Genomic DNA, 26104 nt, shown 5'->3' on the forward strand with positions numbered 1-26104 from the left:
TGTTCCAAGCATGGTGTCCACACTCAATCACAGCTTCCATCACATTGGGTCATGACCCAGTTCCTTGAGGATACTGTCATCCCCTTTGGATCTTCTGGGCCTAGTATGAGTACCTGGGTACAGAGGGGTACGGATGCAGTTGGTGAATGGATGAATACATGAATGTATGGCTAAATGAGCAGAAGCCAGAGACGAGGAACCAAAACTAAGAACCAAAACCGAGAGTGTCTAGGCACTAGGGTGGGCAACCTCAATTTGTTACCTAGGGTACCAGTAAAACATCCAAAGACAGGTATCTCAGGTCACACAACTTTTATTGCTGAAGACCATCACTGGGGGCTGCTGCAGACAGGAATGTGGCCGCCCTCCCAGTCTTGCTAACATTCCCCAGTGTACCTAGCCCCATGAGCCCCTGCCCAGCCTCTCCAACCTGCTCTTCTGGGGCAGTCTTTCCCTGGAGCGGCCACGGCCTGCCTGAGCTGGGCTAGGCTGGGCTGATCTGCTTGGATCCTGCCTCTGAGAAGCATAGCACCACAAAAGACCCTGACGGGCCCAAGGAAGGTGAGGGGAGGAGGGCTGGCAGAGGAATAGGTGCCCCAGAGAAAAGGCTGCGGAAGGCCCAGGCTTTTAGCTGGTGAGTCCAGGCACACTGATGATTTGCAGGAACATGGTCAACTTGGATCCTTCAGAAGGGCTGCCTGGAGGGCCTGGGACCACGTTAGGTTTCTCTCCATGGCAGTTTTTATGTCAGTATTATGTTTCCGGAACAGCTGAGAAATTGAAAGGTGGAGAAAGCTGAGAAGAAATTCCAAAGTCCCAGGACAGTCCCTGGGAATGAGAGATGCTCTCCACCTGGACCTCCCTGGGGCCCTTGGGAGCCTATGCAGGAACAGCATCCGTTTCTTCATGCCTTTGTCAGGGCCCTTGGATGCAGAAACAGTTTGTGGACCTTGTCATGTCGGATTTGCTTGCCAGTCCAAAAGAGTATTTGCTTCCCTGAGTATCTCCTAGGGGCTCCAGATGCTGTAGTGACGTGGGAGATAGATGTCCATCCTGGGGACTCAGTCCAATCTCTTCATCCAGTCCCTTGAGGCCAGAAATATTCTGTAGGACTCTTAAAATATGACACTTCCCATGAGTTCCCTGGGGGTCTTGGGCTGATTGATGCTAGCTGTCAAGGCTCCTGGAGTTTTTGGAGAATCTTTAAAAATACCCGTATTTTCATTTCTTAAATATAAAAATAAAATAAAATAAAACCCGCCCCAGCAGCTTATGACCAAATGAGTACAGTGAATCCTCATCTCAGCTGTCAGCCTGGTTAGCCACAGCACAGCTCAACTGCGGACATCTATGGCACCAGCAGGAGGTCTGGGTGAGGGCTCGATGCCCATAACGACAACAGGAGCAGCTTTCCCCAGAAGACAGTCCAGGCATGGGGCAGCTGCATCCACCAAAACCTGCAATCCATCCCGGGACTGCAATGGCGTCACCTGTTTTGCTGGCATCTATCCACACGGGGCTAGTCTGTAAGTGAGGGTCAGAGAAGCAAGAATTCCAGGCCCTTCCTTGCGCTCTGGGCTCCACCTCCTCCATCCATCTATGGACACCGCTGTAGGGACATCCACAGTCCTCAGGCTCTTGTCTCCAGGTAATTTCCAGCCTGGGATTTTGAGAAGAGTTGACAGCTCTGCTGGTTTCTGAAAAACTCAAGAGTGGCAATGCACACTACACACACACACACACAGACAGCAGACAGTGGAGGTGAGAGTCCGACGGTGCCTGGTGGCCATTAGCCCAGATGATGCCACACATGGCCAGTCACTGTAGCCAGAGTCTTCACAGCAGCCGGTGCTGTGCAGAGCAGCAGGCCAGCTGGTTAGGATTTTCCAAATCGCACCTCGCTCTGAGGAAGAGAACGGGAGAAGAAGGTGATGGTGGGCTGGGCGGGCGGGGAGCGCAGAAGCCTAAGGTTGGGGTTCAGAACCTATAATTTAGCCCAGCTGTCACCTGGCACTGCCTCTCCAAGGAGGGACAGTAAAAGGAAAGGATGGATACAGGCTTGGAGGGCCTCTCTGCACTAGATTTCCGGAGCCTTCCCTGCTACCCCTGTGTGAGCCCTAGGCAGAGAAGGGGAGGGCTGACAGAGTAACCTCTGCTTTGCAGCTAAAGGCTGAAGGCCCAGAGAAGGCAGGGTCTCAACTGGGTCAGCAGAGTTGCAGGCAGATCCCTGGTTCCTGACGCCCACATTCCTGCCGTGGAGGGAGGCCTCCCATCACTCCACCGCCAGTGGCCTGTGTGAACTCACACTTTGGTCATCCCCGGGAGAGGAGAGTGGCACTGGGGCTGGCACCGAGGTTAGGCCCACCTTTCATTCTTTACATTTATTTGTTTATTCATTCATCCTTCATTTATAACAATACATAGTAAATACCGAGGATATTCCAGGGGTTGTAAATGGCTGATTTTGATAGATCAGTCAGAGTTCTTCAGTAAGAAAAATGGAAGATGAGAGGGTGGAAGTGGGAGAGGGGACTCTCTAGGGTGGATCAAGTATTCCAAAGGCCAAGGGCAAGGTAAGGCGCACACTGAAGAGTTTGTGGTTCAGTTTGACCTGAACAATGACTTCTGAGGCTGGACATAGGTTAAAGCAAGTCAAAAAACATAAAAGAAGTTTTTATTTTATTACTTTATACTCTTTGACGATAGTAGTGAGGCGCTGTTGAAATATTTTAAGTGGGAAAGGGAAAGAATTGTAGTTCTCAGGGAGCATTCTGGTGACAGCTGTGAAAGTTGTCAGAGTCAAAATGAAGTCCCTTGTGTTTTTTTAAAAAGACAACAATGACAACAAAAAGAAAATAAAAAAGACTCCAGCAAACAGAGCTGGGAAAGGCCATGAAGAGCGGGTTCTCATGCATAAATGCTTGATAACAAAAACTATCACAAAACCCTCTGCAGAAACTGAAACGTTTTCAAAGTCCATTGCAACCTTACACAAAAAATTACTTCTGGGGGCATATCTGCCTAGCAACTGCCTGCCCAGCTTCTAGGCCCACCCTTTTGCAACCCTCTGAGCTCTGTTCTGAGCGAAGAAAAGCAGGGAAAGGAACACAGGCAGCTGGGATTGACCCCAGGCATCACGTTTGACACTGTCCAGAACACCCCGAATACGAGACTGCTGAGGGGATCTCTGCCTACACCCTGGGTGCTCCTCCAGGGTCCCCACCTTAGGAAGTTCCCAGTCTGCTGGGTGCAGTGTCCTGGTGCAGGGATCTTACCTCCATCTTGCTGTAAATCCAGGGAAGAACTTCTGTCACTTTGGTGTACACACCAGGTTTGTTTCTCTGGCCACAGCCTGTGCCCCAGCTGGTGACACCTGCCAGGTACCAGCGGTTGTTCTGCTCGCAGACAAGAGGCCCCCCGCTGTCTCCCTACAGGGAAGAGGGGGCACATGTGCAGGATGGGACAGGTAGTCCGTAAGCAGGAAAGGGTGGGGTCCCAATTCCCACATCAGCCCCAACACCCCAGCCTCCCCCATCCCCAGGGTGCTGGGACCTGAGCCCCACCCACAGGTACCCTCACCTGGCAGGAGTCTCTGCCCCCACGAAGGTCCCCAGCACACATCATCCTCGGGGTAAGGTAACTGTCATAGACCAAGTAGTCATTGCATTTCTTGAAGTCGATGAGATTGACCTGCACCTCCCGGAGGAAGGGGGATGTCTTGTCTTCAGTGAAGTGGGGTGGAGGAGACAGAGGATGGAAAGCCAGTGAGATTCTGGATAGCTTCCTGGTGGTCCAGCTGCCACCCCAAGACCTAGAATCACAGCCTCCTGGGAATGGAGGGTGCCATGCTTGTGCCTGGCTCCGACCCAAGGGAGGCCCTCTGTGGTTGGACACCCAGGGCATATTGGCACACATGCCCTCACACAAGACACAGCTCGTTGCACGTGAGACAGAGACATCCATGTACACAGACACACTCACAAGCCTATCAGGCTACGTGACATGTTGCACAGCACTTGCCTACGTTTAAAGCACCTGAATACATCGCTTTGTTTAAGCATCTGAATACATGGCTTTGTTTGTTTTTGGAAGCTATGTGTCCTAAAGAGAGCAGGTGGCATTAATCCATTTACAGGTGGGGAAGCCTGGGGCTGGAGAAGTGACCTGCCCACAGTCACACAGCTAGTAGAGTATAGAGACAAGACGAGAAGAAGGCTGTGCCCAGATCAGTCATTGCTTTGCCTCGCGGAGGGGGGGAAAAGCAGTCCCAATGCATGGCAGTGCCCTGAGTCTAACTGCAGTGTCATCCTGCTCAAAGTAAGCCATCTCACAGGACAAGGCACTCTGTGATTGGGATGACGTGAAAACAAGACCACTTCATCATCTTGTTTAAGGCCAAAGACAAAGGCATCTGCAAATCACAACAGTACCAAACATCCCCCTCTCCTGGCCAATACGAGTGACTGCTGCTTCCTTACCGCTTGGAGCTCCTAGATAATTTTTTTTTGTTTTGTTTTAATTGAGATGGGTTTCGCTCTGTCGCCCAGGCTAGAGTGCAGTGGCATGATCATGGCTCACTCTAGCCTCAACCTCCCTGGGATCAGGTGATTCTCTTGCCTCAGGCCCTCTCATAGCTGGGACTACAGGCACACACCACCATGTTCAGCTAATTTTTCTATTTTTTGTAGAGATGGGGTTTTGCCGTGATGCCCAGGCTGGTTTTGAACTCCTGGGCTCAAGTGATTCTCCCACTTTGGCTTCCCAAAGTGCTGGGACTACAGGTGCAAGCTACCATGCCCGGCCTCTAGATAAGGTTATGAAGCTTCCCAGTCACAGAGTAACCCCTGCTTCCTGACACCATCCAATTTAGAGAAAAGTCCTACATCTTTGAACCCTCCCCAAGCCACCCAAGTCCTATGAGCAGTCCTCTGACACGCTCTTGCTGAGATGCTCCATGGTTCTTCATGGTGTGCTCTCTCTCATTGCAATGAGCAATGAACTCAACTGGTTCAACCACAGCAGTTTTCTAGGTGGTCTTGACCAGAAGGCATTGTCACAGCGACCACACCGGCATATACTCAGGTGTCTATACATACACATTCACACCCAGGCCCATGAATCTGTATACCCAAATTCTCATCGACATAGGCCCTCATCTGTATACCCAGACACATTGCTTACACGCACTCACATATACACACACATGCACATGAATACACACACACAACCAAGCATCTTTGCCGCTTACCATCTGTCTCCCTGGTCTTGCCAAAGCCTGTGATCCAGCAGGTCTCATTGAGGCTAAAGGTCTGTCCATGCATGGGGAGGCAAGCAGGGTGGATGTGAGCTGCAACAAGACCTCCAGATGTCAGTGAAGGAACAAGGCTGAGACTTTCAGTAGGGGGAGGAAGAAGGAGCAGAACCACTCTGGGGGCAAGGAGGAGGCTGCTAGAACATTAATCCTTGACTCTAGAGTGGTTCTGAATCCTCCAGAACCTTGGACTGACCAGACACGAAACTCGATCACTTTATCAAAACCCACCAGCCTTTGGGGGCTACCAGAGGCTGAAAGCCATTCTGATTTCAGTGGTTGCCCTGTGGTCAGATGCATAAGCCTTGGAAGCTCCCTTGTACAAGCTGATACTGGGCAGCTGAGGGTCTCTCCCCACAAAGAGGGTCTCTCCTGGCAGAGCCTCTTCCATGTCTTTCCATTAGAACAAGGAACAGCAGCAGGCTAAGACCCAGATATTACGACCGTTGCATCTCAGCGGTATGTCCAGCCTGGTCTGGCGAGGGTACCCACTGGTTGTCCAGGGCCTGTGGCTCTCCCTCCAAATGTTTGCCCAGCACAAAGTAAGAAATCTCTCCAAACAGGAAACACATTCCTAGAGGCACAGACCACAGAATTCCTGCTAACTTGATCCCACACTCGGAAATATTATATTTAGAAGTCACTGTTATATATTACTTCATAAACTCTGAGGACTGGTGTCCCTAGGGGGACCAGGGCATTGACCAACACACCTGAGTTTGCAGGAGGAAAATATTAGCTGATAGAATGTTTGCAGTATTCTCAACCATTTGTTATATTCACTGCAGTATTCTGCACCTAAGATAATGCCTGTCACATATTCAGTGCTCAATAAATGTTTAAAAAGAGAGAGAGAGAGAAGGCAGGAAGGGTAGATGGGAAGGATGATTTTAAATTCTTCTCCCATAAATTGGAATTAGGCTTTAAACATTGGTGTCTACCCTAGTTTTGTCTGCTAGAGAGTAAACAACAAATAGATGAAGGAATAGCATGCATTATTAACAAAAATGCAAAATAGGATTTCTTTTCTCTGCCCCTTTTTGAGATGTAAAGTTTTAAAAACATGTAACACTGATATATGATCCATTGTTATATATTTCACTGTTTTTTATGGGGAAATTAAATTTACCAGTGAACTTTCACAAACGAAAGTACTTCTAGTGCTCTACCTGCCAAATGAGTTTAAGAAATCTTAAGAAAATCTGCACTGATTTCTAAACCAAAAATCAGGGCACATGTTCTGGCCACAGGACTACATACATCTGAGCTGTGATTCTCAGACTAAGGGTCTGCTTCCTGCCCAAAAGCCTATCAGAGTCCATTTGAAAAGCATACGCAATGTGAGAATAGCCCTCATTCCGTTTTAGAAATTATTTAGTTTTGGAATTCCAAATAATATTAAGGGGTGGGGGGTGGGTGAGAGGTAAGATTTGGATGTTTAGCCAAATACAGCCCGGGTTTGACAAGGTGAGAAGGCCTGCTCTGGTCCTGCAGACTGTGCTCTTCCTGTGTGCTGAGCGGCAGGGCAGGGGGCAGCGGGCATCCCTCACCTCAGCCCTTGGGCTCCACAGACAAGGCTGGAGTTGCAGAAAGGCTGGTGGGCGTGTCGTGTCAGGGCGTGGCTACTAGTGGGAGTGACGCTGCGTGGGCGTGGTTCTGGGCTAGCGCTGCCCAACCGAGCTCTTCCCAGGGATCCTCCTCCTCACCCCACTCTGATGATCTAACTGCTCTGACTCGTGATAGACACCGCCTCCACAATTAATGTGCGAGGAAACACCAGCTCACAAGCTCAGAGCACGAGAATGGCTAGACTAACCAGAGAGGTCCTCCAAGGCTTCCAGAAATCCCGGTACTCCTCCTCCCTTCCCCACCTGTAAACTGCTTATGCCAGGGGGCTCTGGCTCCATTCTTCAGGGTCCTCCCTGAGCCCCCATTACCTGTCCTCTCCAATCTTTTCAGGACCCACCTTGGCTATCCTTCCTCTGCTGAGCTTCCCCAGGATGATTAGTTGCTCCCGCCTGTGCCACTATATCTCCCTGCTCACCCAGAACATCGCATAATTGACCTCTACTGGTCATCTTGGTGTATGTCACCCATTTTATTTCTATTTGCAACTGTACTATAGGACTGCCATATAGCAGACGCAGAGTATTTGATAAGTGAACAGATGAGTGAATGGATGAATGAATGAATGAAGTCTTCTTTGAGGTCCCCTGTCCACAGTGATCATCTGAGAACCTCTGCATTTCCTTTGTGTAGCCTCATTTGGTCCGTAGCAACAACGATGTAGCAATTAGCTGTTTGAGTGTGTACTCAGCTTATGTTCTCGACTGCAGGGTAAGCAATTTGCCAGTCTAGAGCCAGGTGGGGAAAACATTGCTTGGGAATCAGATCGACCTAGTTCCAGTCCCAGAGCTACCACCTATTACTTGTGGCTTCGGGTAATTATCTCTCTGTAAAGTTCTATTTCCTCATATGTCAAATGAAGTTCATAATAGTACCTGCTCCACAGGGTTGGTTGTGAAGAGTAAATGAAATCCTATGTGTAAAATGCCTACCATAGTGTTTGGCCTCTAGGTGCTCAGTTAATATCAGTGAAAGAATTCAATCTATTGATTAAGATCAGTACCCAAGCACTGACTCTGTCATCAATTTGTAATGTGAGATGTGTCATTTGGAGCAGACTTATTTATAGCCCTTGGGCTTCAGTTTCCCTAATTATACAACAGAAGTGTTCCATGTAAGGATCTTTAAGAGTCTTTGACTTCTGCCGTGCAGAAGCTTTGGGGCCCAGATATGAGTTGACAGATGCTGGCAAGCGCGAGGGCTGCAGAGGGTGCTGGGGATGGGGGACAGGAGAGCGGGGAGTGCAGATTCACTCACCAGACAGGGTCAGGGGCTTGGACAGCCGCATGAGGGCGATGTCATAGTCATCCTCCTCGTCAGTGTAGTTGCTGTTGATGATAATCTCCGCGATGGAGGCTGCCTCAGGCAACTGGTGCAGGTTGCTGGTGCCCGCATACACCTTCCAGCCCTCCAGGACCTTCTCCCGGGTCCTGCAAGAGCCACAAAGGAGCGTGGTCCAGTACCTGCCTGGCAGCATTCACTGGCAGCATCTGCTACCTACAGGAGCCACAGTCAGAGCACCAGCTTGGAGGCAGGAGGATGGATAAAATGACCTCTGGAGGGAACCCTCTATCTTATCCCTGGAGCCAAAGCAATCCCCCACAGCCCCTCAAAAATTATGAGTTTGCAGCTCTGCACCTTACAGTAATAAAGGGAATGATGAGTAAGACCTCTGTGTGGCACTCACCCCCCACTATCTCCTCTGCAAGTCACCAAGGATCAAATAAGAGTCTTTGACTTTTGCCATGCTGAAGCTCTGGGGCCTCGATATGAACTGACAGATGCTGGCAGGTCACAGGGCTGCAGAAGGTGCTGGGACCAGGGATGGGGGCACAGATTCACTCACCGGGCAGGGTCAAGGGCTTGTACTGATAAGATCTCAGTATTATTACCCTCAGCAAATTCAGACAGGACAAAGTAACATACTGAACTCATTATTAGAGAGGCCAGTGCCCCTGAGGCCTGGTCTCAGAGCTCTTTCCTGCCCAGCAGCCTGGGCTGTGGGCCCCCAGACACTAGGTCAGCTGGTGACTGTTAGAAGCTGATACAGTGCTCTCCCTGCAATCCCTAGCCCTCAATTTCTGGGATAACTAGGGGCTCCTCTGCTATGCGTTCCAGTTGCAGGAAGCAGCAACAAACCCAAAGTCTTTTGCATTTCACCCTGTTCTTCAGGGGTCGGCTCCTAGTCCCTCTTCCTGCCTGCCTCTCTCCCTTGGGGCCATCAATGGGACTTTCTCATCCTTGGGCCTAGCTCAGAACAAACACCCCCGATCCACACTCTCAGGACCAAGTGAACACCCAAGCTACACCAGTGCCAACTGGCCCATGGGGGCTGGACTCACACCCAGAGTCCTCCTCCACAAAGAAGTCAATCTGCAGCCAGTCCTTCCTGGCGGTCCCTGACCCTGGGCAGTGTCAAATCACCTGCCTCTCAGGCACTTACACGAAGAAGCAGTGGGCGGCAGTGAGCACCCACTGGGCGTCAATGAGCGTGCCTCCACAGATGTGGGTGGTGCCGAAGTGCAGACTCACTTGCCAAGGCCACTTGCTCTCCGAGGCCAGCGCCCCTCCCACGATCCGCCCGGTCATGGCCCTCAGTCCGCAGTCTGGGGAGAAGGAGTAGATATACTGTGAACCCTGCTTTTCCCAGGGTTCTGCCCAAGCTCCTGATCAGAATGCCTCTGCCGTGCTCCCAGGGCCAGGACAGGCTCAGGCAGCCCCGTCCTGAAGGGCACCCACCCTCCCCCGGATGGGCTTTGCTCCCTTATCTGCTACACACAGCAGTTCCTGTGAGACCATTGCCACCACATGGTGGGGTGGCTTTCTGGGGTCATTCAGTGGGAAGTTTGACCCCAGGCAGGTTCCTCTTTCTTCTCCTTCACTCATTCTTTCACTGATTTGACAAATGCTTTCTAAGTGTCCCAAGCTTTGGGCATTGTGCCAGGCATTGGGGTCATGATGGTAAGTCCCAGGACTGCCATTAGGAGCACAGGAACGCAGACCAGTTCTAACGTCACCCTGAATTGACAAGCATTATAATGGGGGTCTCTATTGTTTCTAAACATAGGAAGAATACACTTCCCCTGATGCATGGAAGACTCAGCTTCCCTGGAATAAGAGGTTGCTGGGCTGAGCCCCTGCCAGAGTCAGGAGAAGGGGAAATGTTATCCTGGGTGTACCGGTGCCTTACAGGGACTCCAGCCCTGAAGCAGGCCTGCTGACTAAGACACTGTTCCTGACTTGAACTCCAGTGCCAAACACCTCCCTTGGAGGAGTTCTGCCCCTCCGCCCTTTACTCCCACACGACATTGACCACAATCCAAGAAGAAGAATATCTTACGGGAACACTGGAGAGAGATATACCGCTGGGAAGGGCATTCAGACCTGCAGGAGGAGACACAGAAAGTGGGTAAAGGGTATATTAGCTACCTCCTCCAGGAAGGCTTCCCGATTGATTCCTGCTCAGTTCTTATCCTGTTTCCAAGGAAGCTACCCTTTGCACAGGAAGCAGGAGATTCTGAGCTTCTCCTTCATGTGTGACACTCTCCCTTCCAGTGCTTTGTCCAGAATGGCAGTGGTTTAGTATAAATCACTCTCATCCCCTCAACTAGTTTTCTTGTGGCGGATTGCAGACATTGGCCCAGATCCATGTTCTTTGAACTTAGGACTTCATTGTCCCAGCATCTTTTCACGGCTAAACAGATGGCCTGGTGCTCCTCTGACACACTTCCTCAACGCAGATGCAGAAACCACACAGCACAGAGCAGGCATCCAGAAGCAGCAAATTCACGTCCCTTCCTTCACCATTACTTCTCTTGGAGCCTGGCTTCTTCTCTGCCCTCTGCAGAGCAAACAATGCCAGCTGGCAGAGCCCCCAAACCTCTGATGCTTCCCACATGGCCCTCCCTGTCCCTGACACCTGCACCTGGCAGCCCCCTACTGCTGCTTCTCTACCCTGTCCCCAACCCCAGTGATGCTTCTCCCGCCCCAATCCAAGTCCACTCCCTGCAGCAGCTCTCAGTCCAAACACCTGGTTGACTGGAGGTCCCAAGGTTCGTGAATTGCCGCTGACAACCAGGTAAACTCTCAGGGGCACCCCTGGTCTCCAGTTGCTCTCAGCACTGAGCCTCAAACAATAATTTTTAAGTCAGGAGGCAGTTTGGTGAATAAGGACTGTTTCCGAGATGCCCCTGAACACTCATGGTGGACTCCTGGAGGCTGGATCCTAGAAAAGCCAGGGAAGGGGGCTCCCTGACTCAAAAACCCCCTCCCACCCGCTCCTTCCCCTGCTCACAAACAGGCAGCCTGCCTGCCCCACCATACCTGTGGAGGCTTTCCTGGATGGTGGAGTTGTATCTCGAGATTGAGAAGCTGTTGGCAAAATCCCTGTGGGCAACCTCGGTTGTCCGGTAAGCACTGCAAGGGAGGAGAGGGGAGAAGAATGAGCCTCCTGGAGACAGGGTCATCCCAAGTCCTCCACTAGGCTTAGTGCCCCACCAGCCCTGCTGACAGAGGCCAGACTGTGATGGTCTGAATGGCAGCCAACTCCTCCAAGCAGCAGTCAAGGCCCAAAAAAGTGCAGCCCCACCCACATATTCCACCACTGCCCCCATCTCCCCCAACTCCCCTCCAAGACCCCCAGCCCTATGCACTACTCAGTGTTTCTCAGAGTGTAGACTGGTAGCATTACTATTGCCTGGGAAGTTATTAATATTAGCAATGCTTCTGAATCAGAAACTGGGTGTGGGCCCAGCGATCATCATTTTAACAGGTTCTCTAGTGATGCTGATGCACACTCAAGTTTGTCAAACCCCAATCTAGCCCTTTTCTAGCCAAACTGTGATCTATGAATAAGCAGCAGCAGCACCCTCCAGACCTATTGAATCAGAGTCTGCATTTTAAAGAATCCCAGGTTACTGAGCTGTACATTAAAGCGTGACAACCTCGGGGCAAGCCTACTGGATCTCAGAACACAGTGTGCCTAAGAATCACCTTGGGATGTTTGCTGAGCAGGTTTTAAGTCCTAATCCCAGAGATTCTGATTTCAAGATGCATTTTCACAAGCATGGCAGGTGATTCTAATGTGTTCTACTCTCTGCGTGGAATTTATATATATTTCTAGAACATGGTACACCCCTGCATGACACCCTGGCATGACACTTTGCATATGCTGCTCCTCTACCCAGAGGGCCTGTTCCTCCCTTCTCTGCTCTTTCCACCAGTGCAGTCAGGCACCCTCTCCATTGTGTGCCCTTAGTGCTTCACACACATCCTTATCATTACACATCACATCATACTGTGGTTATTGGTTTAAGCCTGTCTCACTGAGCCACACTAGAGGTCCTTCGAGCCTGGCCTCCTGTCTTCATCCTTTGTGTCCAGGTACTACACAGTATCTAGCACATAATAAAAGCTCAATGAATATTCTTTGAATAAGTGGCGTTCAAAGACCTGAATGCCCAAGGGAGGTTCAGGCTTGCGTAAGGCCACACACACAACTCATGGATAAAAGATGCCCATGGTCTTCCATCTGGATTACTCTGATCCCGCTTTTGTGGCTCTGGACAGGCTGAGGTGGGGTAGAGGACTAGTTCCAAATCCTAAACCCCCAGCCCAGGTGTTTTCAGGGCTTCTTCTGTACAGAACCCACAGTGAGATCTTAAACTCTTCTCCCCACGACCTCACACACACTGACAAACCCCGAACTACCCATCTTGAAAACTGAAAACTCAGTCCAAGAGGGAGATGGAGATGTGTGTCTGGGCTGAAAATCAGGCACTTCTTTAAAGTGGAAAGTCATCGCTCCCCTACTCCTTCCTCTACCTGTTGGCAGTGCCTGATTTGTTTAAAATCTTTAGAGCCAAAGATCCTTATGATTCTGCCTGGCCTCACCTGGCCCATTTCATTCTCCATTTGATGAGGTCTGGCTCAAGCCACGGTAGCTGTAGCTCGAAGTCCATTGAAGGGCTTCGCACAACCTGAGCTTCTAGTTCCCTGATATAAGAAGAAAAGATCTGCCCAAATGCCTACCCAAGGCGTAGGGCCACCACCGCAATGGTGAATGTGATAACGGATGTCAGGGTGCTTCGAGGCAAAGAACCATCTAGGAGTCCGATACTATTACAGATCTATACATCATTATGCTGGCCTCAGGAAAACAATTTGCTCCGGACTCATAGGATCTCAGGGCTTCTGACTCTGAATACCTTGAGGGTGTCCAGAACTAGTGAGATCAGCCCTGGTCCCCAAGGGTCTTTTTAATACAACATTTCTGCAACATGCTTGAGAGGCCCTATGAAGAGCCTGAGACATCCCTGAAGCCTGGACTCTGGGGCCGGGTTGGGGGTTACCTCTCGAAGCCCAGCTGCTGGCAGATCTTCTCTGAGTAGGAGTCATTCCAGTTGCTGCTACAGATGGGAAGCCACTGATCGGAGGACCCAGAGTAGATTTTAAGCAGAGACTTGTCCCAGTCAAACCTCACTGCAGGGCAAGAAAAAGGCAGAGCAGGTCCTCAGCACCTAGGAAGCATCAAGCTCTTGGATGAGCTGAGTGAGGCTCTGAGAAGCGCCTGTCCTGACAGCACTCCTTGCTGAGGCCTGGGAAAAGTCCAGGAACGTGGCCTGGGTCATGGGGGGTCAACCAGTACTCAGAAGCCGAGGATGCCTAGCATGGACAGAGCCAAGGCAAAGTCACCAGAGTGCTACAGACTGGTGCAAACTGTGTATCAGCTCAAATGGGAGGCAGTGGACAGGGAATCATTGGGTCTGGATTACATACATGCACACATGCCCACATACATACACGCACACACACAAACACACACATACACACACATGCACGCACACACACATACACACACACAGGCATGCCTACACACACATATATATAAACAGGCACACAAAGACATGCACATGTACACACACACACGCACACGCACACGCTCGCCCGCACCCAGTCCCCTTACCGCAGCCCAGCTCATCACTCTTCAGCTTGCAGTCCACCACCCCGTCACAGCGAACAGCATGCTTGGGACAGCTCTCCCTCTGCTCCTTGTACCTGATCCCTGTGTGGCCCCGCCAGAACCGGACTAGAGAAAAAGAAGCAGACAGCTGGGTCACGACCAGCTCCACAGAGATGAGATACTGAGCAGCCCAAGGCCCTGGGGGTTTTGAGACACCGACCTGCAATCCCTCTTGAACTCTGGGGCTCTCGTCCCCCATCTGTATGGAGAGAAAGGCTGCTCAGGAATGCTCCGGAATGCTCCAGAAAGCTCCTGCAAGCATGGCAGCACCAGGCAGATTCGAGCAGCCAGCCACCCAGAGAGAGAGAGAAAGAGAGAGAGAGAGTGCTGTGGAGATGGGGACCACCTTGGGAACTCCCCTCCCTACATACTGGCAAATGCAGTGGCCAGAGAAACCACCTCTTCCAGTGTCCCAGAGCTTCCCTCTCAGAGCCCCTCTGCCATCCCATCTTCTCTGTGTTCCACAGGGTCACAGCAGATACATTTCTGTCCTCAGTCACACACGCAACCACCATCTGTCTGTTCTCAAAGGCGACCATCCTTCCAGTCTCAGAAGCTCCTGGGTTTTTTCCTTCTCCCTCTCCCCTGCACAAGGGACACGCCTATGCTCAGTTCTTTCCCCATGACTTGTCTTTATGCCTTTAAATGTCTTTTCATTCAATCAGCAATTCTAGGTGGCTGATTCCCACATATACAAGTTGGAGCTAAAACAAAACAGTTTTACAAGCCATATGTGCAAATCTGCTTCACGACTTCCTCCCTCTCTAACGGCAATCTCTTTCCAAACCAGGGGCGGTGGGCCCTCCTTCCTGGAGGCACCTCCCGTTGGCTGCCTCACAGATCCAGGTTCTAACTTCTCACCCCGCCTCTCCTCCTCCACCAGCTCCTCAGCCCCACCCCTTGCTTCTCCTCCAGGGCCCACCGTGCTCTCTGTCACCCAGGGTAAAGTTCGCCGGTGTGTGACTGCTCCGTCCAGGTCCCGACACAAATCCCTCCTAATCTCTTGGGCTGGCCCCTCCTCTCTGTGCCCTGGTCTTCCTCCCACATCCTGGGCACTCAACCCCCAGGGAACCCTGGGCAGTCTCCCTTGGAGTGCTCATGGAGCCCCACATGGATGTGTAGTGGAGAGGGTGCTGGGCCAGGTGGGGAGTCGGGAGGCCTGGGCTCTAGTCCTGACCCCACCAGGTAGCTGCTCAGTGACCTGCAGAAGTCAAGCCACCTCCCTAGCCCTGGAGGTCTAGAGACCTCCCTGGCAGAGCTTATGGGGACTTAAGGAAATGCTGTGAAACCACGCTGAGAGCTTTAGTTCTATTCTGTGAGCCCACCCATGGGTGCCATCTCGCCCCTCCACGGGTCATTCCCGCGGCTTTCATGGAGCGAGGTGCTCTGTGGTGGGAAAGGGAGGGAGGGCAGGGCAGTAAGTCACAGCAGGCACCATGCCGAGGCCTTTATGTGCATTATGACAGTGATCACCCCACCCAGTCAGACAGGTGGGGAAACGGAGGCTCAGAATGTTAGTGGACTTGTCGAATTCACACAGCTGATCGGTGGCAGAGCCGGGGCCTGCGTGGCACCAAAGCCTGCTCTGCCAGCACACTGCCCCTCCCTCAGAATCCCCTTCAACAGCCCTGGGGGCAGACGTTTCCACGCGCTGGTCCACTCCGCCCTTCACCACTGGTGCTGCCTCTTTCACAGAATCCTTACTCTTTGGCCTGGCGTTTAAAGCTCTCTACAGCAGGGCCCAGCCTTGCTGAACTGAGCAGACGGCCACAGGTCCCTGACTGTTCCTTCTCCACTCTGGATAGGCAGGTCCCTTCCTCTCCCCCATGCTGTCCTTGCCACCTGGCTTCCCACATTTTCTGTGGCTGCTCATTCGCTCGGATGCCCTGCTGGGCATAATTGCTGTCCCACCTTCCAGGTCTTCATCTGGCACCACAGCCATAAGAAGCTATCCCCTGCATCCAGCCCACATAGCTGTCATCCCCTCCTCATAGTCACACTCAAATGCATTTGCCCTTCAAAATTTCCAGCTATTCTCCCAGGAGACTGTAATCTCCCTGAGGACAGGGCAGAATAATGTACATGCACATTTGCGCTGCCTAAAGTTTCCCACTGTGCTGGGCTCATAGTGGACCCCTGAGCGGAGAGCCCTGGGGCATGCCTGGGTATCTTTGCTGAAGAGAATGGGGAAATTGAGGGGGCCTGAACCCCTGAATGCTGAACACATCATCCCATTCACTGAATATCCTTGACAGACTTTTTCCAATCAGTGTTTTCATGTGTTTTTTTTTTTTAATAGCTAGTATTTGTAGATTTTGTTCCAGGAATTGTGCTGTTGTCTGATTTATTCCTCCTAATCTAGTGAGGTTGGAATGAGATCTTATGGGGCACATAGTAATGAAGTGGGTGAATGAATTTTGTCCCATCAGAAGATACAGAAACTGAGCTCAGAGTGGTTAACTAACCAGCCCAAGTAAGCTGCATAGTAAGTGGCACAGATGAGACCCAAGCTCAGGTTCCTCTGACTTCCACACTCTTAACCTGGATGCCCCACAGGGGCCTGGAGGCAGCACAGTCCAAAGCCATTTGCAGGAGTGTCCCTCTCTGGACACGGTAGCTGGGAGAGTGGGTGGTCCCGACACCTGTCCCCCCTGCCTGCCCCATCCCTGGGTTCCACTCTGCCTGGCAGTGCCCGGAACCCACCCCTGCACCCTCCATTCAACTCACAGAGGATGATGAGCGAAACCACCAGGGCAATGAGGAGGAGCACGCACCCGATGAGCGGCAGCCGCTTCTGGCCCTCCCGCCAGGTGAACTTGGGCAGGCTCGTACCTAGGAGCGGGGCGGCAGCAGGGGAAGGTGAGGCTGGAGAGGAGTCTGACGAGGTGGAGAGGGTGGGGGAAGCAAGGCTGTGGCCCAGGAGGGCCCCGTGAGGATCACTCCATCCCAGAAGTTGAAATGAGATTTTATGGGGCACAAGGTCAATGGAATGAATGAATGAATTTTGTCCCATCTGAAAATGCAAAAACTGAGCTCAGCCTGCCTGGCACCAGCCAGTCTTTTACTGTGCTCTTCTCTGGGCCAGCCAGGCACTCTGCCTGTGTTCTCTTAATTCTCACGGCAACCTCATGAGCAGAGTCCTATTAGGCCCATTGTATAGATGGGGAAACTGAGGCTCATGGAAGTGAAATCATTTGCCCGGGGTTACTTGGTGAGTTAGTGGCAGAGGTGGGATTCCAATGCAGTGGGTCTGATACCAAAGCACCTCGCCCACCCTGGAGAGGGAAGGCTGTGGGATGGGCCCCAAACTTCGAGTGATCCTCCAAAGCCACGTATCATCCAGGCCTGTGTGTACTGTGGTGGTGGGGAAAGTCTGAATTCTAGGATGGGAGGAGGGCAGCATTGGGGCGGGCAGAAACACTGATTCCTTAAGGGCAGACCCAGTCCCCAAGGCCTATTCGATCTCTCTGACGCCCTAATAGGTGAACCATGCAACCCACAATTTGGAAGGCTGGGGATGGACTTGAACACCTGGTCAGAATCTCTCCTTTTCCTCGCCCACCCACAGGTGGGCCCGCTGATCATGACCTTGTTCCACTGCAGACCCTAGCTTCTTAGGCAGACCCACAGGACAGCACAAGGAGAGAACACTGTGACTAACTGGGGGACCTTGCTACTGAAACCAGTGCTCTGACCCGGGTTGTGCAGACTCCAGGGTGACACGCTGCTTTGTTAGTCCTGGCTTCTTATCACCTACCCCCCTTTGCGCCTAATTTTCCACTGTCTCAGGTTTTCACATTTCACAAAAATGTTTCCTTTTTGCCCCCGCCCCCAAGTCCCTCACTGCCCACCCCGCTGCCTCCCCTTCCCCGCATCTTTGTCTGCTATCAGAGCAGGGCACACGGGCTCTGAGATTTCCTCCCTGCCCATGGGCTGCTTCCCGTCTCTCTTGCCTTCCCTGCAGCGTCCCCCTTACCTGGGCTCTCCCTGGTGGCCCTGGCAGCTGGTGCTGACCTGGCAGGAGATGATCGGATGGGTACAGCCCCCACTGGCGTTGCTCTAACAAGGTACACTCTGGTTGGGGAGGTTGTCACGGAGGCTGACCTGGCAGATGATGACCTGCCGGATGAGGACCTGGAAGGTGAGGACCGAGCTGGAGACGCCCTGGCTGGAGATTCCCTGGCTGGAGACGCCCTGACTGGAGATACTTGGGCTGGAGATGCCCGGACTGGAGGTGCCTGGGCTGGTGATGGTCGGGCTGGAGATGCCTGGGCTGGAGATGCCCGGCCTGCAGGTGTCCCAGCTGGAGATGCCTGGGCTGGAGATGCCCCAGCCGAAGGTGTTCTTGCTGGAGATGCATTCTGAAAGCAGATCGAAGAGTGTCCCTCAGGCTGCTCCCCTGCCAACTCACCTCAGCTGTCCACTCTGCTGCACTAGGACATGAATGCTCCGAGGCAGCAGCTAGGGGTTGAGCAAAGCCCCCCAGATAAGGAAGCATCTGAGAGGAGGACTGTGTCCAAGGACAGAATGAAAGCTCAAAGAGCCTGCTGTCCCGCAGCTCCCCTAGGGGCTCCCCTGCCACTTAGGACCTGCAGAGAAGGGTAGAGGGAAATGGGCCATGTGCCCAGGGACTGGGGGTCACCCGCTTAGGCTACGCATGTCTAGGAAGGGTTAAAGGAAGAGGCTGCTGGGCTGGTCACTCACTATGAGACCTCATATCAAGGGAATGTGGTCCCCTATGGGGAAAGCAAAAACCCCTTCTGCCCTCTTCCCTTCTACCTCCTACAGCTGCATCCTTTTCTTTCATGTAAGTGTGTTAGATTATAAAATATTGTTCTTACTATGAGCTGTAATCCCTAGTTAAGCACTAGTTAAGAAAAGCCCTGACCTGCCAACTGAAGGGGCAGAGCGCCAGTGTGAGCTCATCTGAGGGAGAAAAAGAATGCTATACAAAGGCCAGACTAAGGTCTTTCCATAACATGGACAAGCCTCAGCTGCAGAAGGCCCTGCCCTTCCTTCTGGTGGTGGCCTGGGCCTCGGCTCCTGCCAGAGATCCTGGCATTGTGGCATCTTCACTGGCCTGCCTGGTCTCCCTTCCTCTTTTGTGCACACTCTAAGTCTTCCCCAACTTCAGGGGGAATTCCCGTAAGCCAGGACAATAAAATACTAATCACACGCGTGCATGGCACTTTAGAGTTGAAAATAAACTTTCACATCTGTGGCCTCACGATGGCCTCACCACATCCCTGGGAGGTTAGTACTTTTGGAAGCCCATTTTACAGATAGGGAAGCCAAAGTTCAGAGCTCAGCTTGCAGAATCACAGAGTCAGGGTTCTACCCCAAGCCTATTTGTCCCTAAGTCTCCTGCCCTTCTGGAGTCAGAAGAGCTTCCCAGCACAGTCTTCATGAACGGCATGTACAGAGTGCTCATTTTGCCTTTGTGAGATTGGTTAAGAAAGGGGCCCCATGGCCCAGGCAGGGAACCTGGGGATAGGGCGAGGGTTACAACAGGGATCTTGGTCTTGTGGCACTTTCTGGTGTGACCCACAGTTGGGCCCTGTGACCTGCCAAGACCAGGAGGTGCCTAGTGGTCCAGAGCAGCGGGGTCAGGTGGGTCTTCAGGTGCTCTGGGTTAGAGAGACCAGGTTGGAATCTGGCCTGCCTCTAAGGCGGCTGGGTGCCCCAGGCAAGTGACTTCGCCTCTTTACATCTCAGTTTCCTATCTATAAGCTGGAGTGAAGCACCTTGCTTCATGGTACTGAAGTCACAGATCATACCTGTAAAATGCCCAACACACAGTGAGGGCGTGATGAGCAGTGGCTGTGATGGACGGATTTTGTTTGTTTGTTTGTTGAGTCTTGCTCTGTCACCCAGGCTGTAGTGCAGTGGCACGATCTTGGCTCACTGCAACCTCTGCCTCCCAGGTTCAAGCTATTTTCCTGCTTCAGCCTCCCCAGTAGCTGGGGCTACAGATGTATGCCACCAAACCTGGCTACTTTTTGTATTGGAATCTCGCCCTATTGCCCAGGCTGGAGTGCAATGCCATAATCTTGGCTCACTGCAACCTCTGCTGAGTTTAAGGGATTCTCCTGCCTCAGTTGCCCAAGAAGCTGGGATTATAGGCACCCGCCACCGCGCCCAGTTAATTTTTTAAAAATTATTATTATACTTTAAGTTCTAGGGTACATGTGCACAACATGCAAGTTTTTGTATTTTTAGTAGAGATGGGCTTTCACCATGTTGGCAAGGCTGGTCTCAAACTCCTGACCTCAAATGATCCACCCGCCTCAGCCTCCCAAAGTGCTGGGACTACATGCGTGAGACATCACACCACACCCAGCCAGTAGTGGGGTTTTGTTTGTTTGCTTGTGAGAATGCTGGGCTTGCTAGGAAAAATCTGTTTGAATCTGATTGTCTCCATTCCCAGTTGTATTTCCTGGGCAAGTGACATAACCCTTCAGTGCCTGATTCCAAGCGTGTGAAATGGGCCGACCTTACCTCCTTCCCCCGGATAAATGGGTGATACACATGAAAGAGCCTGGTCTATAAATGTGTGTCAAACCATGACAAAGATAACAGCCCACTAGCACTTTCCGGGATCCCATTCCCACCTCTTCACAGCTCTTTGCAGTTGATACGGTTAGCCTCATTTTATAGATACTGAAACAGAGGTCCAGGCAGGTTAAAAACATGCCCAGATTCACACACCAGGTAAGTGACAGCTCAGATTCTAACCAGGCCTGCTAGGAGCAAGGAGGACCTTGACCTTCAGTGTCACAAACATCCCCAGGACCTACCTTCGTCTCTTCAGGGCTTGTATGTGCAGTTTTGCACCATTATGTGATTTGATCCTCACAAGTCTGTCAGTTAGCAAGCTGGGCAGGAATTACTATCCCCAGTTTGTATACAAGGACCCGGGCTCAGAGAGACCAAACAGGCGGCCTGAATGAGCTGGTGGTCTTTAGGAACTCTCGCAGTCTTCTAATTCCCAGGCAGCTCGGGCTGTCTCTACCTGAACAGGACCCTGCCATCCAGCCCCAGCTGCCCCATCAGGAAGTGGCCCAGAGGAAAATGGGTGGGCAGGTGGGGGAGGAAGCTGGGGAAAGCTATAAAGCTAGAACAGGAGAAGGGAGTCAGGCCAGAGAGGGAACTGTTGGTGATGGAGCATGGGTGGAAAGCCAAGAGCTGCAGAAAGGGCGACACATCCAAAAATGGAATGGAGGCCCTGCAGGCCCTGAGGCTGGGGGTATCTAGCTCTGGTCTGAGTAGAGCAAGTGCTCTGCTGTCAGAGCCTGGGAGGCAGGTGGAAAGCCACTGGACCCCCAGACCAGGGCAAGAGGAGAGTTCTGGAGCCTCAAGACCTGAAGGAGAATTGCCCATGAAGAGAAGTACAAGTCCCAACAGGGGCATCAGGATGAAGGGGCAGCCCCCAGACCAGCCAGATGAGAGCAGCATCCAGAGTAAGGCCCCGGCTCCACCCCCTGACTCTGACCCTCAACCCAAACCCTCCCAGACATCAAGAAGAGTTCTCATCTTCAGGGATCATCTGAGTACGAGATTCCACACCAGCCTTCTTTAGGCACTTCACAGCCTGCTGTCCCATGCTGCTGGAAGTTCTTCCTGATATCTAACCTGTTATAGCACTAACTCATTTCTTTGCCCCAATTCTTGGAGAACAACTGCTGAGCCTCTAGCCTCCCACCAGAGGCCTGAACTCACCTTCAGAGTAGAGGCCTTCAGCAGCTGGGAAATGGGAAGGGGAGGGGACTACTTGTTTGTTTGTTTGTTTGTTTGTTTGTTTGTTTGTTTTGAGACAGTCTCCTCTGTCACCAGGCTGGAGTGCAGTGGCGCCATCTCGGCTCACTGCAACCTCCACCTCCTGGATTCAAAAGATTCTCCTTCCTCAGCCTCCTGAGTACCTGGGACTACAGGCACACGCCACCATGCCCAAATTTTTGTATTTTTAGTTGAGATGGGGTTTCACCATGTTGGCCAGGATGGTCTCCATCTCTTGAGCTTGTGCCCGCCTCGGCCTCCCAAAGTGCTGGGATTATAGATGTGAGCCACCACGCCCGGAAGAGACTTCTTATCCAAGGTCCCAACCTACAAGGGGCAGAACCAGGACCAGAACCCAAGCTTCCCAAATCCTCGCCTTTGGCAGTGAGCTGGAGACTCAGGAATGGAAGTAAAATGACCAACTCCTTGATGTGTCCTGGTGTCTCCACAACTTGCCTGCAGACCAAAGTCTTCCCAGCCTGCTCAGGGGCAGGTGCACAGGGCGGAGCAGGGGAGTGTGGTCAACTCTGAGCCACGTCCCTAGCCTAACTTTGCCAACCATTCTTTCCTGGCTGTGCCTCTCCTCCCTACCTACCCCTGGGGTGGTCTCTGAGGTTACCCCCTGCAGTAACATAATTATAAGCCCTTACCATGCCATGGAACAGGCCCACACCCCAGGCTGTTACTGCTACCAGCTGGCTATGCCTCTGCAGCTCCCAAGGGTCCTCACCCAAGGCTTGTTCAGGACCCTCTAGACATTTTGGGGCAGGAAGCAGCATGGCAGGAAGGCAGGGCAGGGATCCGCAGGAAAGCAGTGAAGGGCAAGCTACAGAGGGCTAAGAGGAGCAGCCCCTGACTCTGGGAGTCTTTCCAAAGCCTGTCCCTGGACAGAAGTCTGTAAGAATTTTTACTCCCACCTTACCGACTGAGAGGTAGAGGCCCAAAACGTTTGTGTGCTTTGCCCAAAGTTGTTCAGGCCCATCTTAGAGTAGAGGACCGACTAAAATCCAAGGCCCTCTGCTTCCAGCCTAGGGCTCTCGACACCACAGCTCCCAGGGGTAGCTCCCCCATGAGGCGAATGGGATGTTTTTCTGGTTTCCAGTTGCAGACTCTGCCCCTTGGGCCGTTACCTGGTAGGGATGGTAGTAAGTTAGCCAACCCCTGAGTATGTCCAGCCCTTGGCCTCTCCTGGACCTTCTGGGGGCCCAGCCAGTGATGCCAGGGAGAGGGGGGCCTCTGTTTTTGCTGAGTGATGTGGGCTCATGGTTGCTTCGTCTCAGTGGTTATGGAGCTGCTGCTGTGGATCGAGCCCCAGGCTCTGCATAGTGAGAGTTCTCCAGCCATAAGCAGCAGCCTGAACTTGGGAAATATGCACTTCAGGTCCCCCAGAGCCTGGGCTTGCAGTGTGAACGATCCCATAAAAAGTTCTCCCGCAATTGAACAGTGAGAACACTTGGACATAGGATGGGGAACATCACACACCAGCGCCTCTGGTGGGATTGGGGGAGGGGGGAAGGATAGCATTAGGAGATATATCTAATGTAAATGATGAGTTAATGGGTGCAACACACCAACATGGCACATGGATACATATGTAACAAACCTGCACGTTGTGCACATGTACCCTAGAACTTAAAGTATTTTAAAAAAAAAAAAAAAAAAAACTCTCCCGCTAGTCCTGAAGAATGTCCAGCAGGCAGCAGCAGCGATGATGCATCTTCATGGCCTGAGGGCAGGTGCATCAGGGCCCCTTTCAGCTCAGTTTAAGCCAACTGGGCCTCCCTCGTCAGCCCTGGGCCATTCCTTTGTAAAGCTATCACCCAGGGTTGGGCATATCACAGGCTGTCAGAACTGCAAGGACTCTGAAAACCCTCTAAGCCAGGCGTGGTGGTGCCGGCCTGTAGTCCCAGCTACTTGGGAGGCTGAGGTGGGAGAATGGCTTGAGGCCAGAAGCTCAAGAGCAATCTAGGCAACATAGTAAGACCCCATCTCAAAGAAAAGGAAAGAAAAGAAAACCCACCCAAGCCCTTTATACTATTGATGAGGCGATGAAGGCCCAGGAAGGCTGTGTGACTTGCTCACGGTCACACAGCCAGTTGGGGACGGTGCCAGTTCTAGAACCCTGATCTTCTGGCGCTCATCCTTGGGCTGTTACACAACACTCTGCGCTTCCCCTGTCTGTCCCTTACCAGCCTCCATGAGAAAGGACCCTTCCCAGACAGAAGCCCCCATGGCAGCGTCTCTCTCCCAGTGACCCTGGGCATCAAGGGCACCCATAGGGTGGGCACAGGCAGACCATAGGCCAACAACCCAGCACTCTGGGCTAGGCAAGAAGAAACTCCCCTCCCTAAACCCTTCTGGAAGCACTGGGGGCACTAAGAAAGATCAGGAGCTCCCTTCAACAGAGCCTAAAAACCCTCCTTGCCTGTTGGGAACCTGGGGTGCCCTTGGTCTGTGGCAGGGGAGGCCTGAACCTTTCCCAGAGAGGGCCATGCTGGACTGGGTGACTTTTTTACCTTCCTCACGGCTAGACCCAGGCTTCACTGTGCCTCCGGGTACCCAAGGCCCTTTCCTACTCTCCCCTCCCTGAACCCAGAGAAACCCCACAAATATAGGTTCCCCTCAGCACACAGGCATCTTGCCCACCACCTCCTCACCCACTACCAGCATCCCCAGCACACACGCAGTGTACACCTCAGGGACTCGGGTCAGCCCTTGAGGCAGACTGAACTCCAGAAGCGGCCAGAGCTGCAGGGCCTGCCTCGCCCTGGGGGTGTGGGGCCGGGGGAGCATCACTTCTGCTCCTAGGCAGGCATGTGACCTTGGGGACAGTCACATCCCCCTCTGGGTCTCAGCTCCCTCATCTATAAAATAAGGGTGTTGGACAATCAGCGGTTTTCAAACAGGGTTCTACAGAGCATTTCAGTTTCCATGGAGGTGCCTTGGAGACCAGCTGGTGGGGACTGCGGTGGGCTCTGAGCCCTTACCCCACCTCAGCAGAGAAGATCAACCTTTCGGTTTCATACAGTGGAGTCTACGTAACATTCATTTGAACAAAAGAGGCAGCTGCTACAAAGAACTTGAAAGGGACTGGCCAGGGTAAGTGCTGAAGTTCCCTCCAGTTTCCGACGCCTCCTGTGCACATGAAAAAGCCTGGGAAATCCCTGTTAGACCAGAATCAAGACGCCTCCCTGTTCATTCTTTCATTCATTCATTCATTCATCAAATGCTGTAAAGAACATGGCGTGCCCACTATTGCCAAACAAATAATATTTGATTGCCCAGGAACTTGCTGCCTCATTGTTTCCCTATGTCTGTGCCTTCTCTTGCCGCCAGTCTTAGGGGACTGGCGGCAAGTCACTCAGGGCTGGTACATAATGGCGGCCCGGCTAAAGTTTTGGGTATTGCTTCCCTCCTAGGGAAACCAGCCCCCATCTGGTGCTGTCAAGGTCTCCGCTTGACTGCTAAAGCCGGGGCTCCCTGTGGTGGCTTCCCTCGCGCCTGCGCCACCAGTGCCCTGCCCACTTGTCCAGGCACATCCACCCTCATTGTTGCTATACCAAGAGGAAGCTGTTTTGCCAAAACAAGACACTTAAGCTAAGTGGCCATTGTTACAACAGTCATCCTTCCCACCCAGCTCCCCAGCCCAGGGCCCAATACACACACTCCCACACGCTTACACTCACATCTGCCAAGTCTCAGGGGACAACACAGGGGAAAGCAAGGTGGCTGTGCCAAGGGAAGTCTGCTCCGCACCAATGACAATGTGAAATAGAGGACGAGGTGAGGGCTGCACACCTGCAGTGGCATAGGGCAGGTGCCAGGGTCCTTGGGGTGCCTGGGGCTGGGAGACGGCAGAGTGACTTGAGCCTGCGGGTGAGCCATCTTGGGAACTGCCCAGCCCCCTCTGGAAAGGGTGCCTCATCCTGGACCAGCGCTGGGCCCCTAGACGGTTCTCACTAGTCCCTAGCACCTGTAGCCTTGGGCTAATTTCGAACCTGTTCCACTTGAAGAAGGCCCAGTATAAGAAAATCCACTCCACAAAGGAACATTGCTTCATCAATGGGTCTAATTCAGTCTTTCTTTAATAAGCATTGCACTGCTCTGAGAATTAAAAATGTGACCCATTTTGAAAAGGCACAAAATATGCGCTGTCAAGAACAAATGCACATATCTGGTGTGGCGCACCTGCCATCCCGTTCTATGTAATTCCAGACTGTCAGGGAGCCAGAAGGGAGCCTCAGGGGGGAATTTGTCCAACCTTCTTCTTTGGTGGGAAAGCTGAGGCACAGGGAGAAGGTGTTTGTCCAAATCTGTAAGAGCCAGCGCCAAATTCTAGGCAGTGATGATAAATTTCAATATTCTGTGAC

At 52.3% G+C, this 26104-nt stretch overlaps 1 protein-coding gene across 3 annotated transcripts in view; it reads right to left on the reverse strand.

Moving 5' to 3' along the window:
* Positions 1-295: 295 nt before the first annotated feature.
* The window catches only part of TMPRSS13 (transmembrane serine protease 13), a 28320-nt gene continuing 2511 nt past the window's right edge, over positions 296-26104 (reverse strand). Inside the window, exons 2-13 of one of the 3 annotated variants that reach the window (XM_023208058.3) lie at positions 17935-18319; positions 16686-16790; positions 13902-14024; positions 13288-13417; positions 11261-11353; positions 10278-10321; positions 9381-9543; positions 8195-8367; positions 5249-5347; positions 3580-3722; positions 3276-3428; positions 296-1903 (exon numbers count right to left, since the gene is read on the reverse strand). In XM_023208058.3, the coding sequence (XP_023063826.1) occupies positions 1877-1903; positions 3276-3428; positions 3580-3722; positions 5249-5347; positions 8195-8367; positions 9381-9543; positions 10278-10321; positions 11261-11353; positions 13288-13417; positions 13902-14024; positions 16686-16790; positions 17935-18319 (1638 nt within the window). In that variant the 3' untranslated portion in view covers positions 296-1876. Of the gene's footprint in view, positions 1904-2671; positions 3075-3275; positions 3429-3579; positions 3723-5248; positions 5348-8194; positions 8368-9380; positions 9544-10277; positions 10322-11260; positions 11354-13287; positions 13418-13901; positions 14025-16685; positions 16791-17934; positions 18320-26104 lie in introns of those variants that run through there. The other 2 variants (XM_023208057.3, XM_023208059.3) reach the window with 2 other exon arrangements.

The sequence above is a fragment of the Piliocolobus tephrosceles genome, chromosome 13 (assembly GCF_002776525.5).
Source record: "Piliocolobus tephrosceles isolate RC106 chromosome 13, ASM277652v3, whole genome shotgun sequence".
Lineage (NCBI taxonomy): Eukaryota > Metazoa > Chordata > Mammalia > Primates > Cercopithecidae > Piliocolobus > Piliocolobus tephrosceles.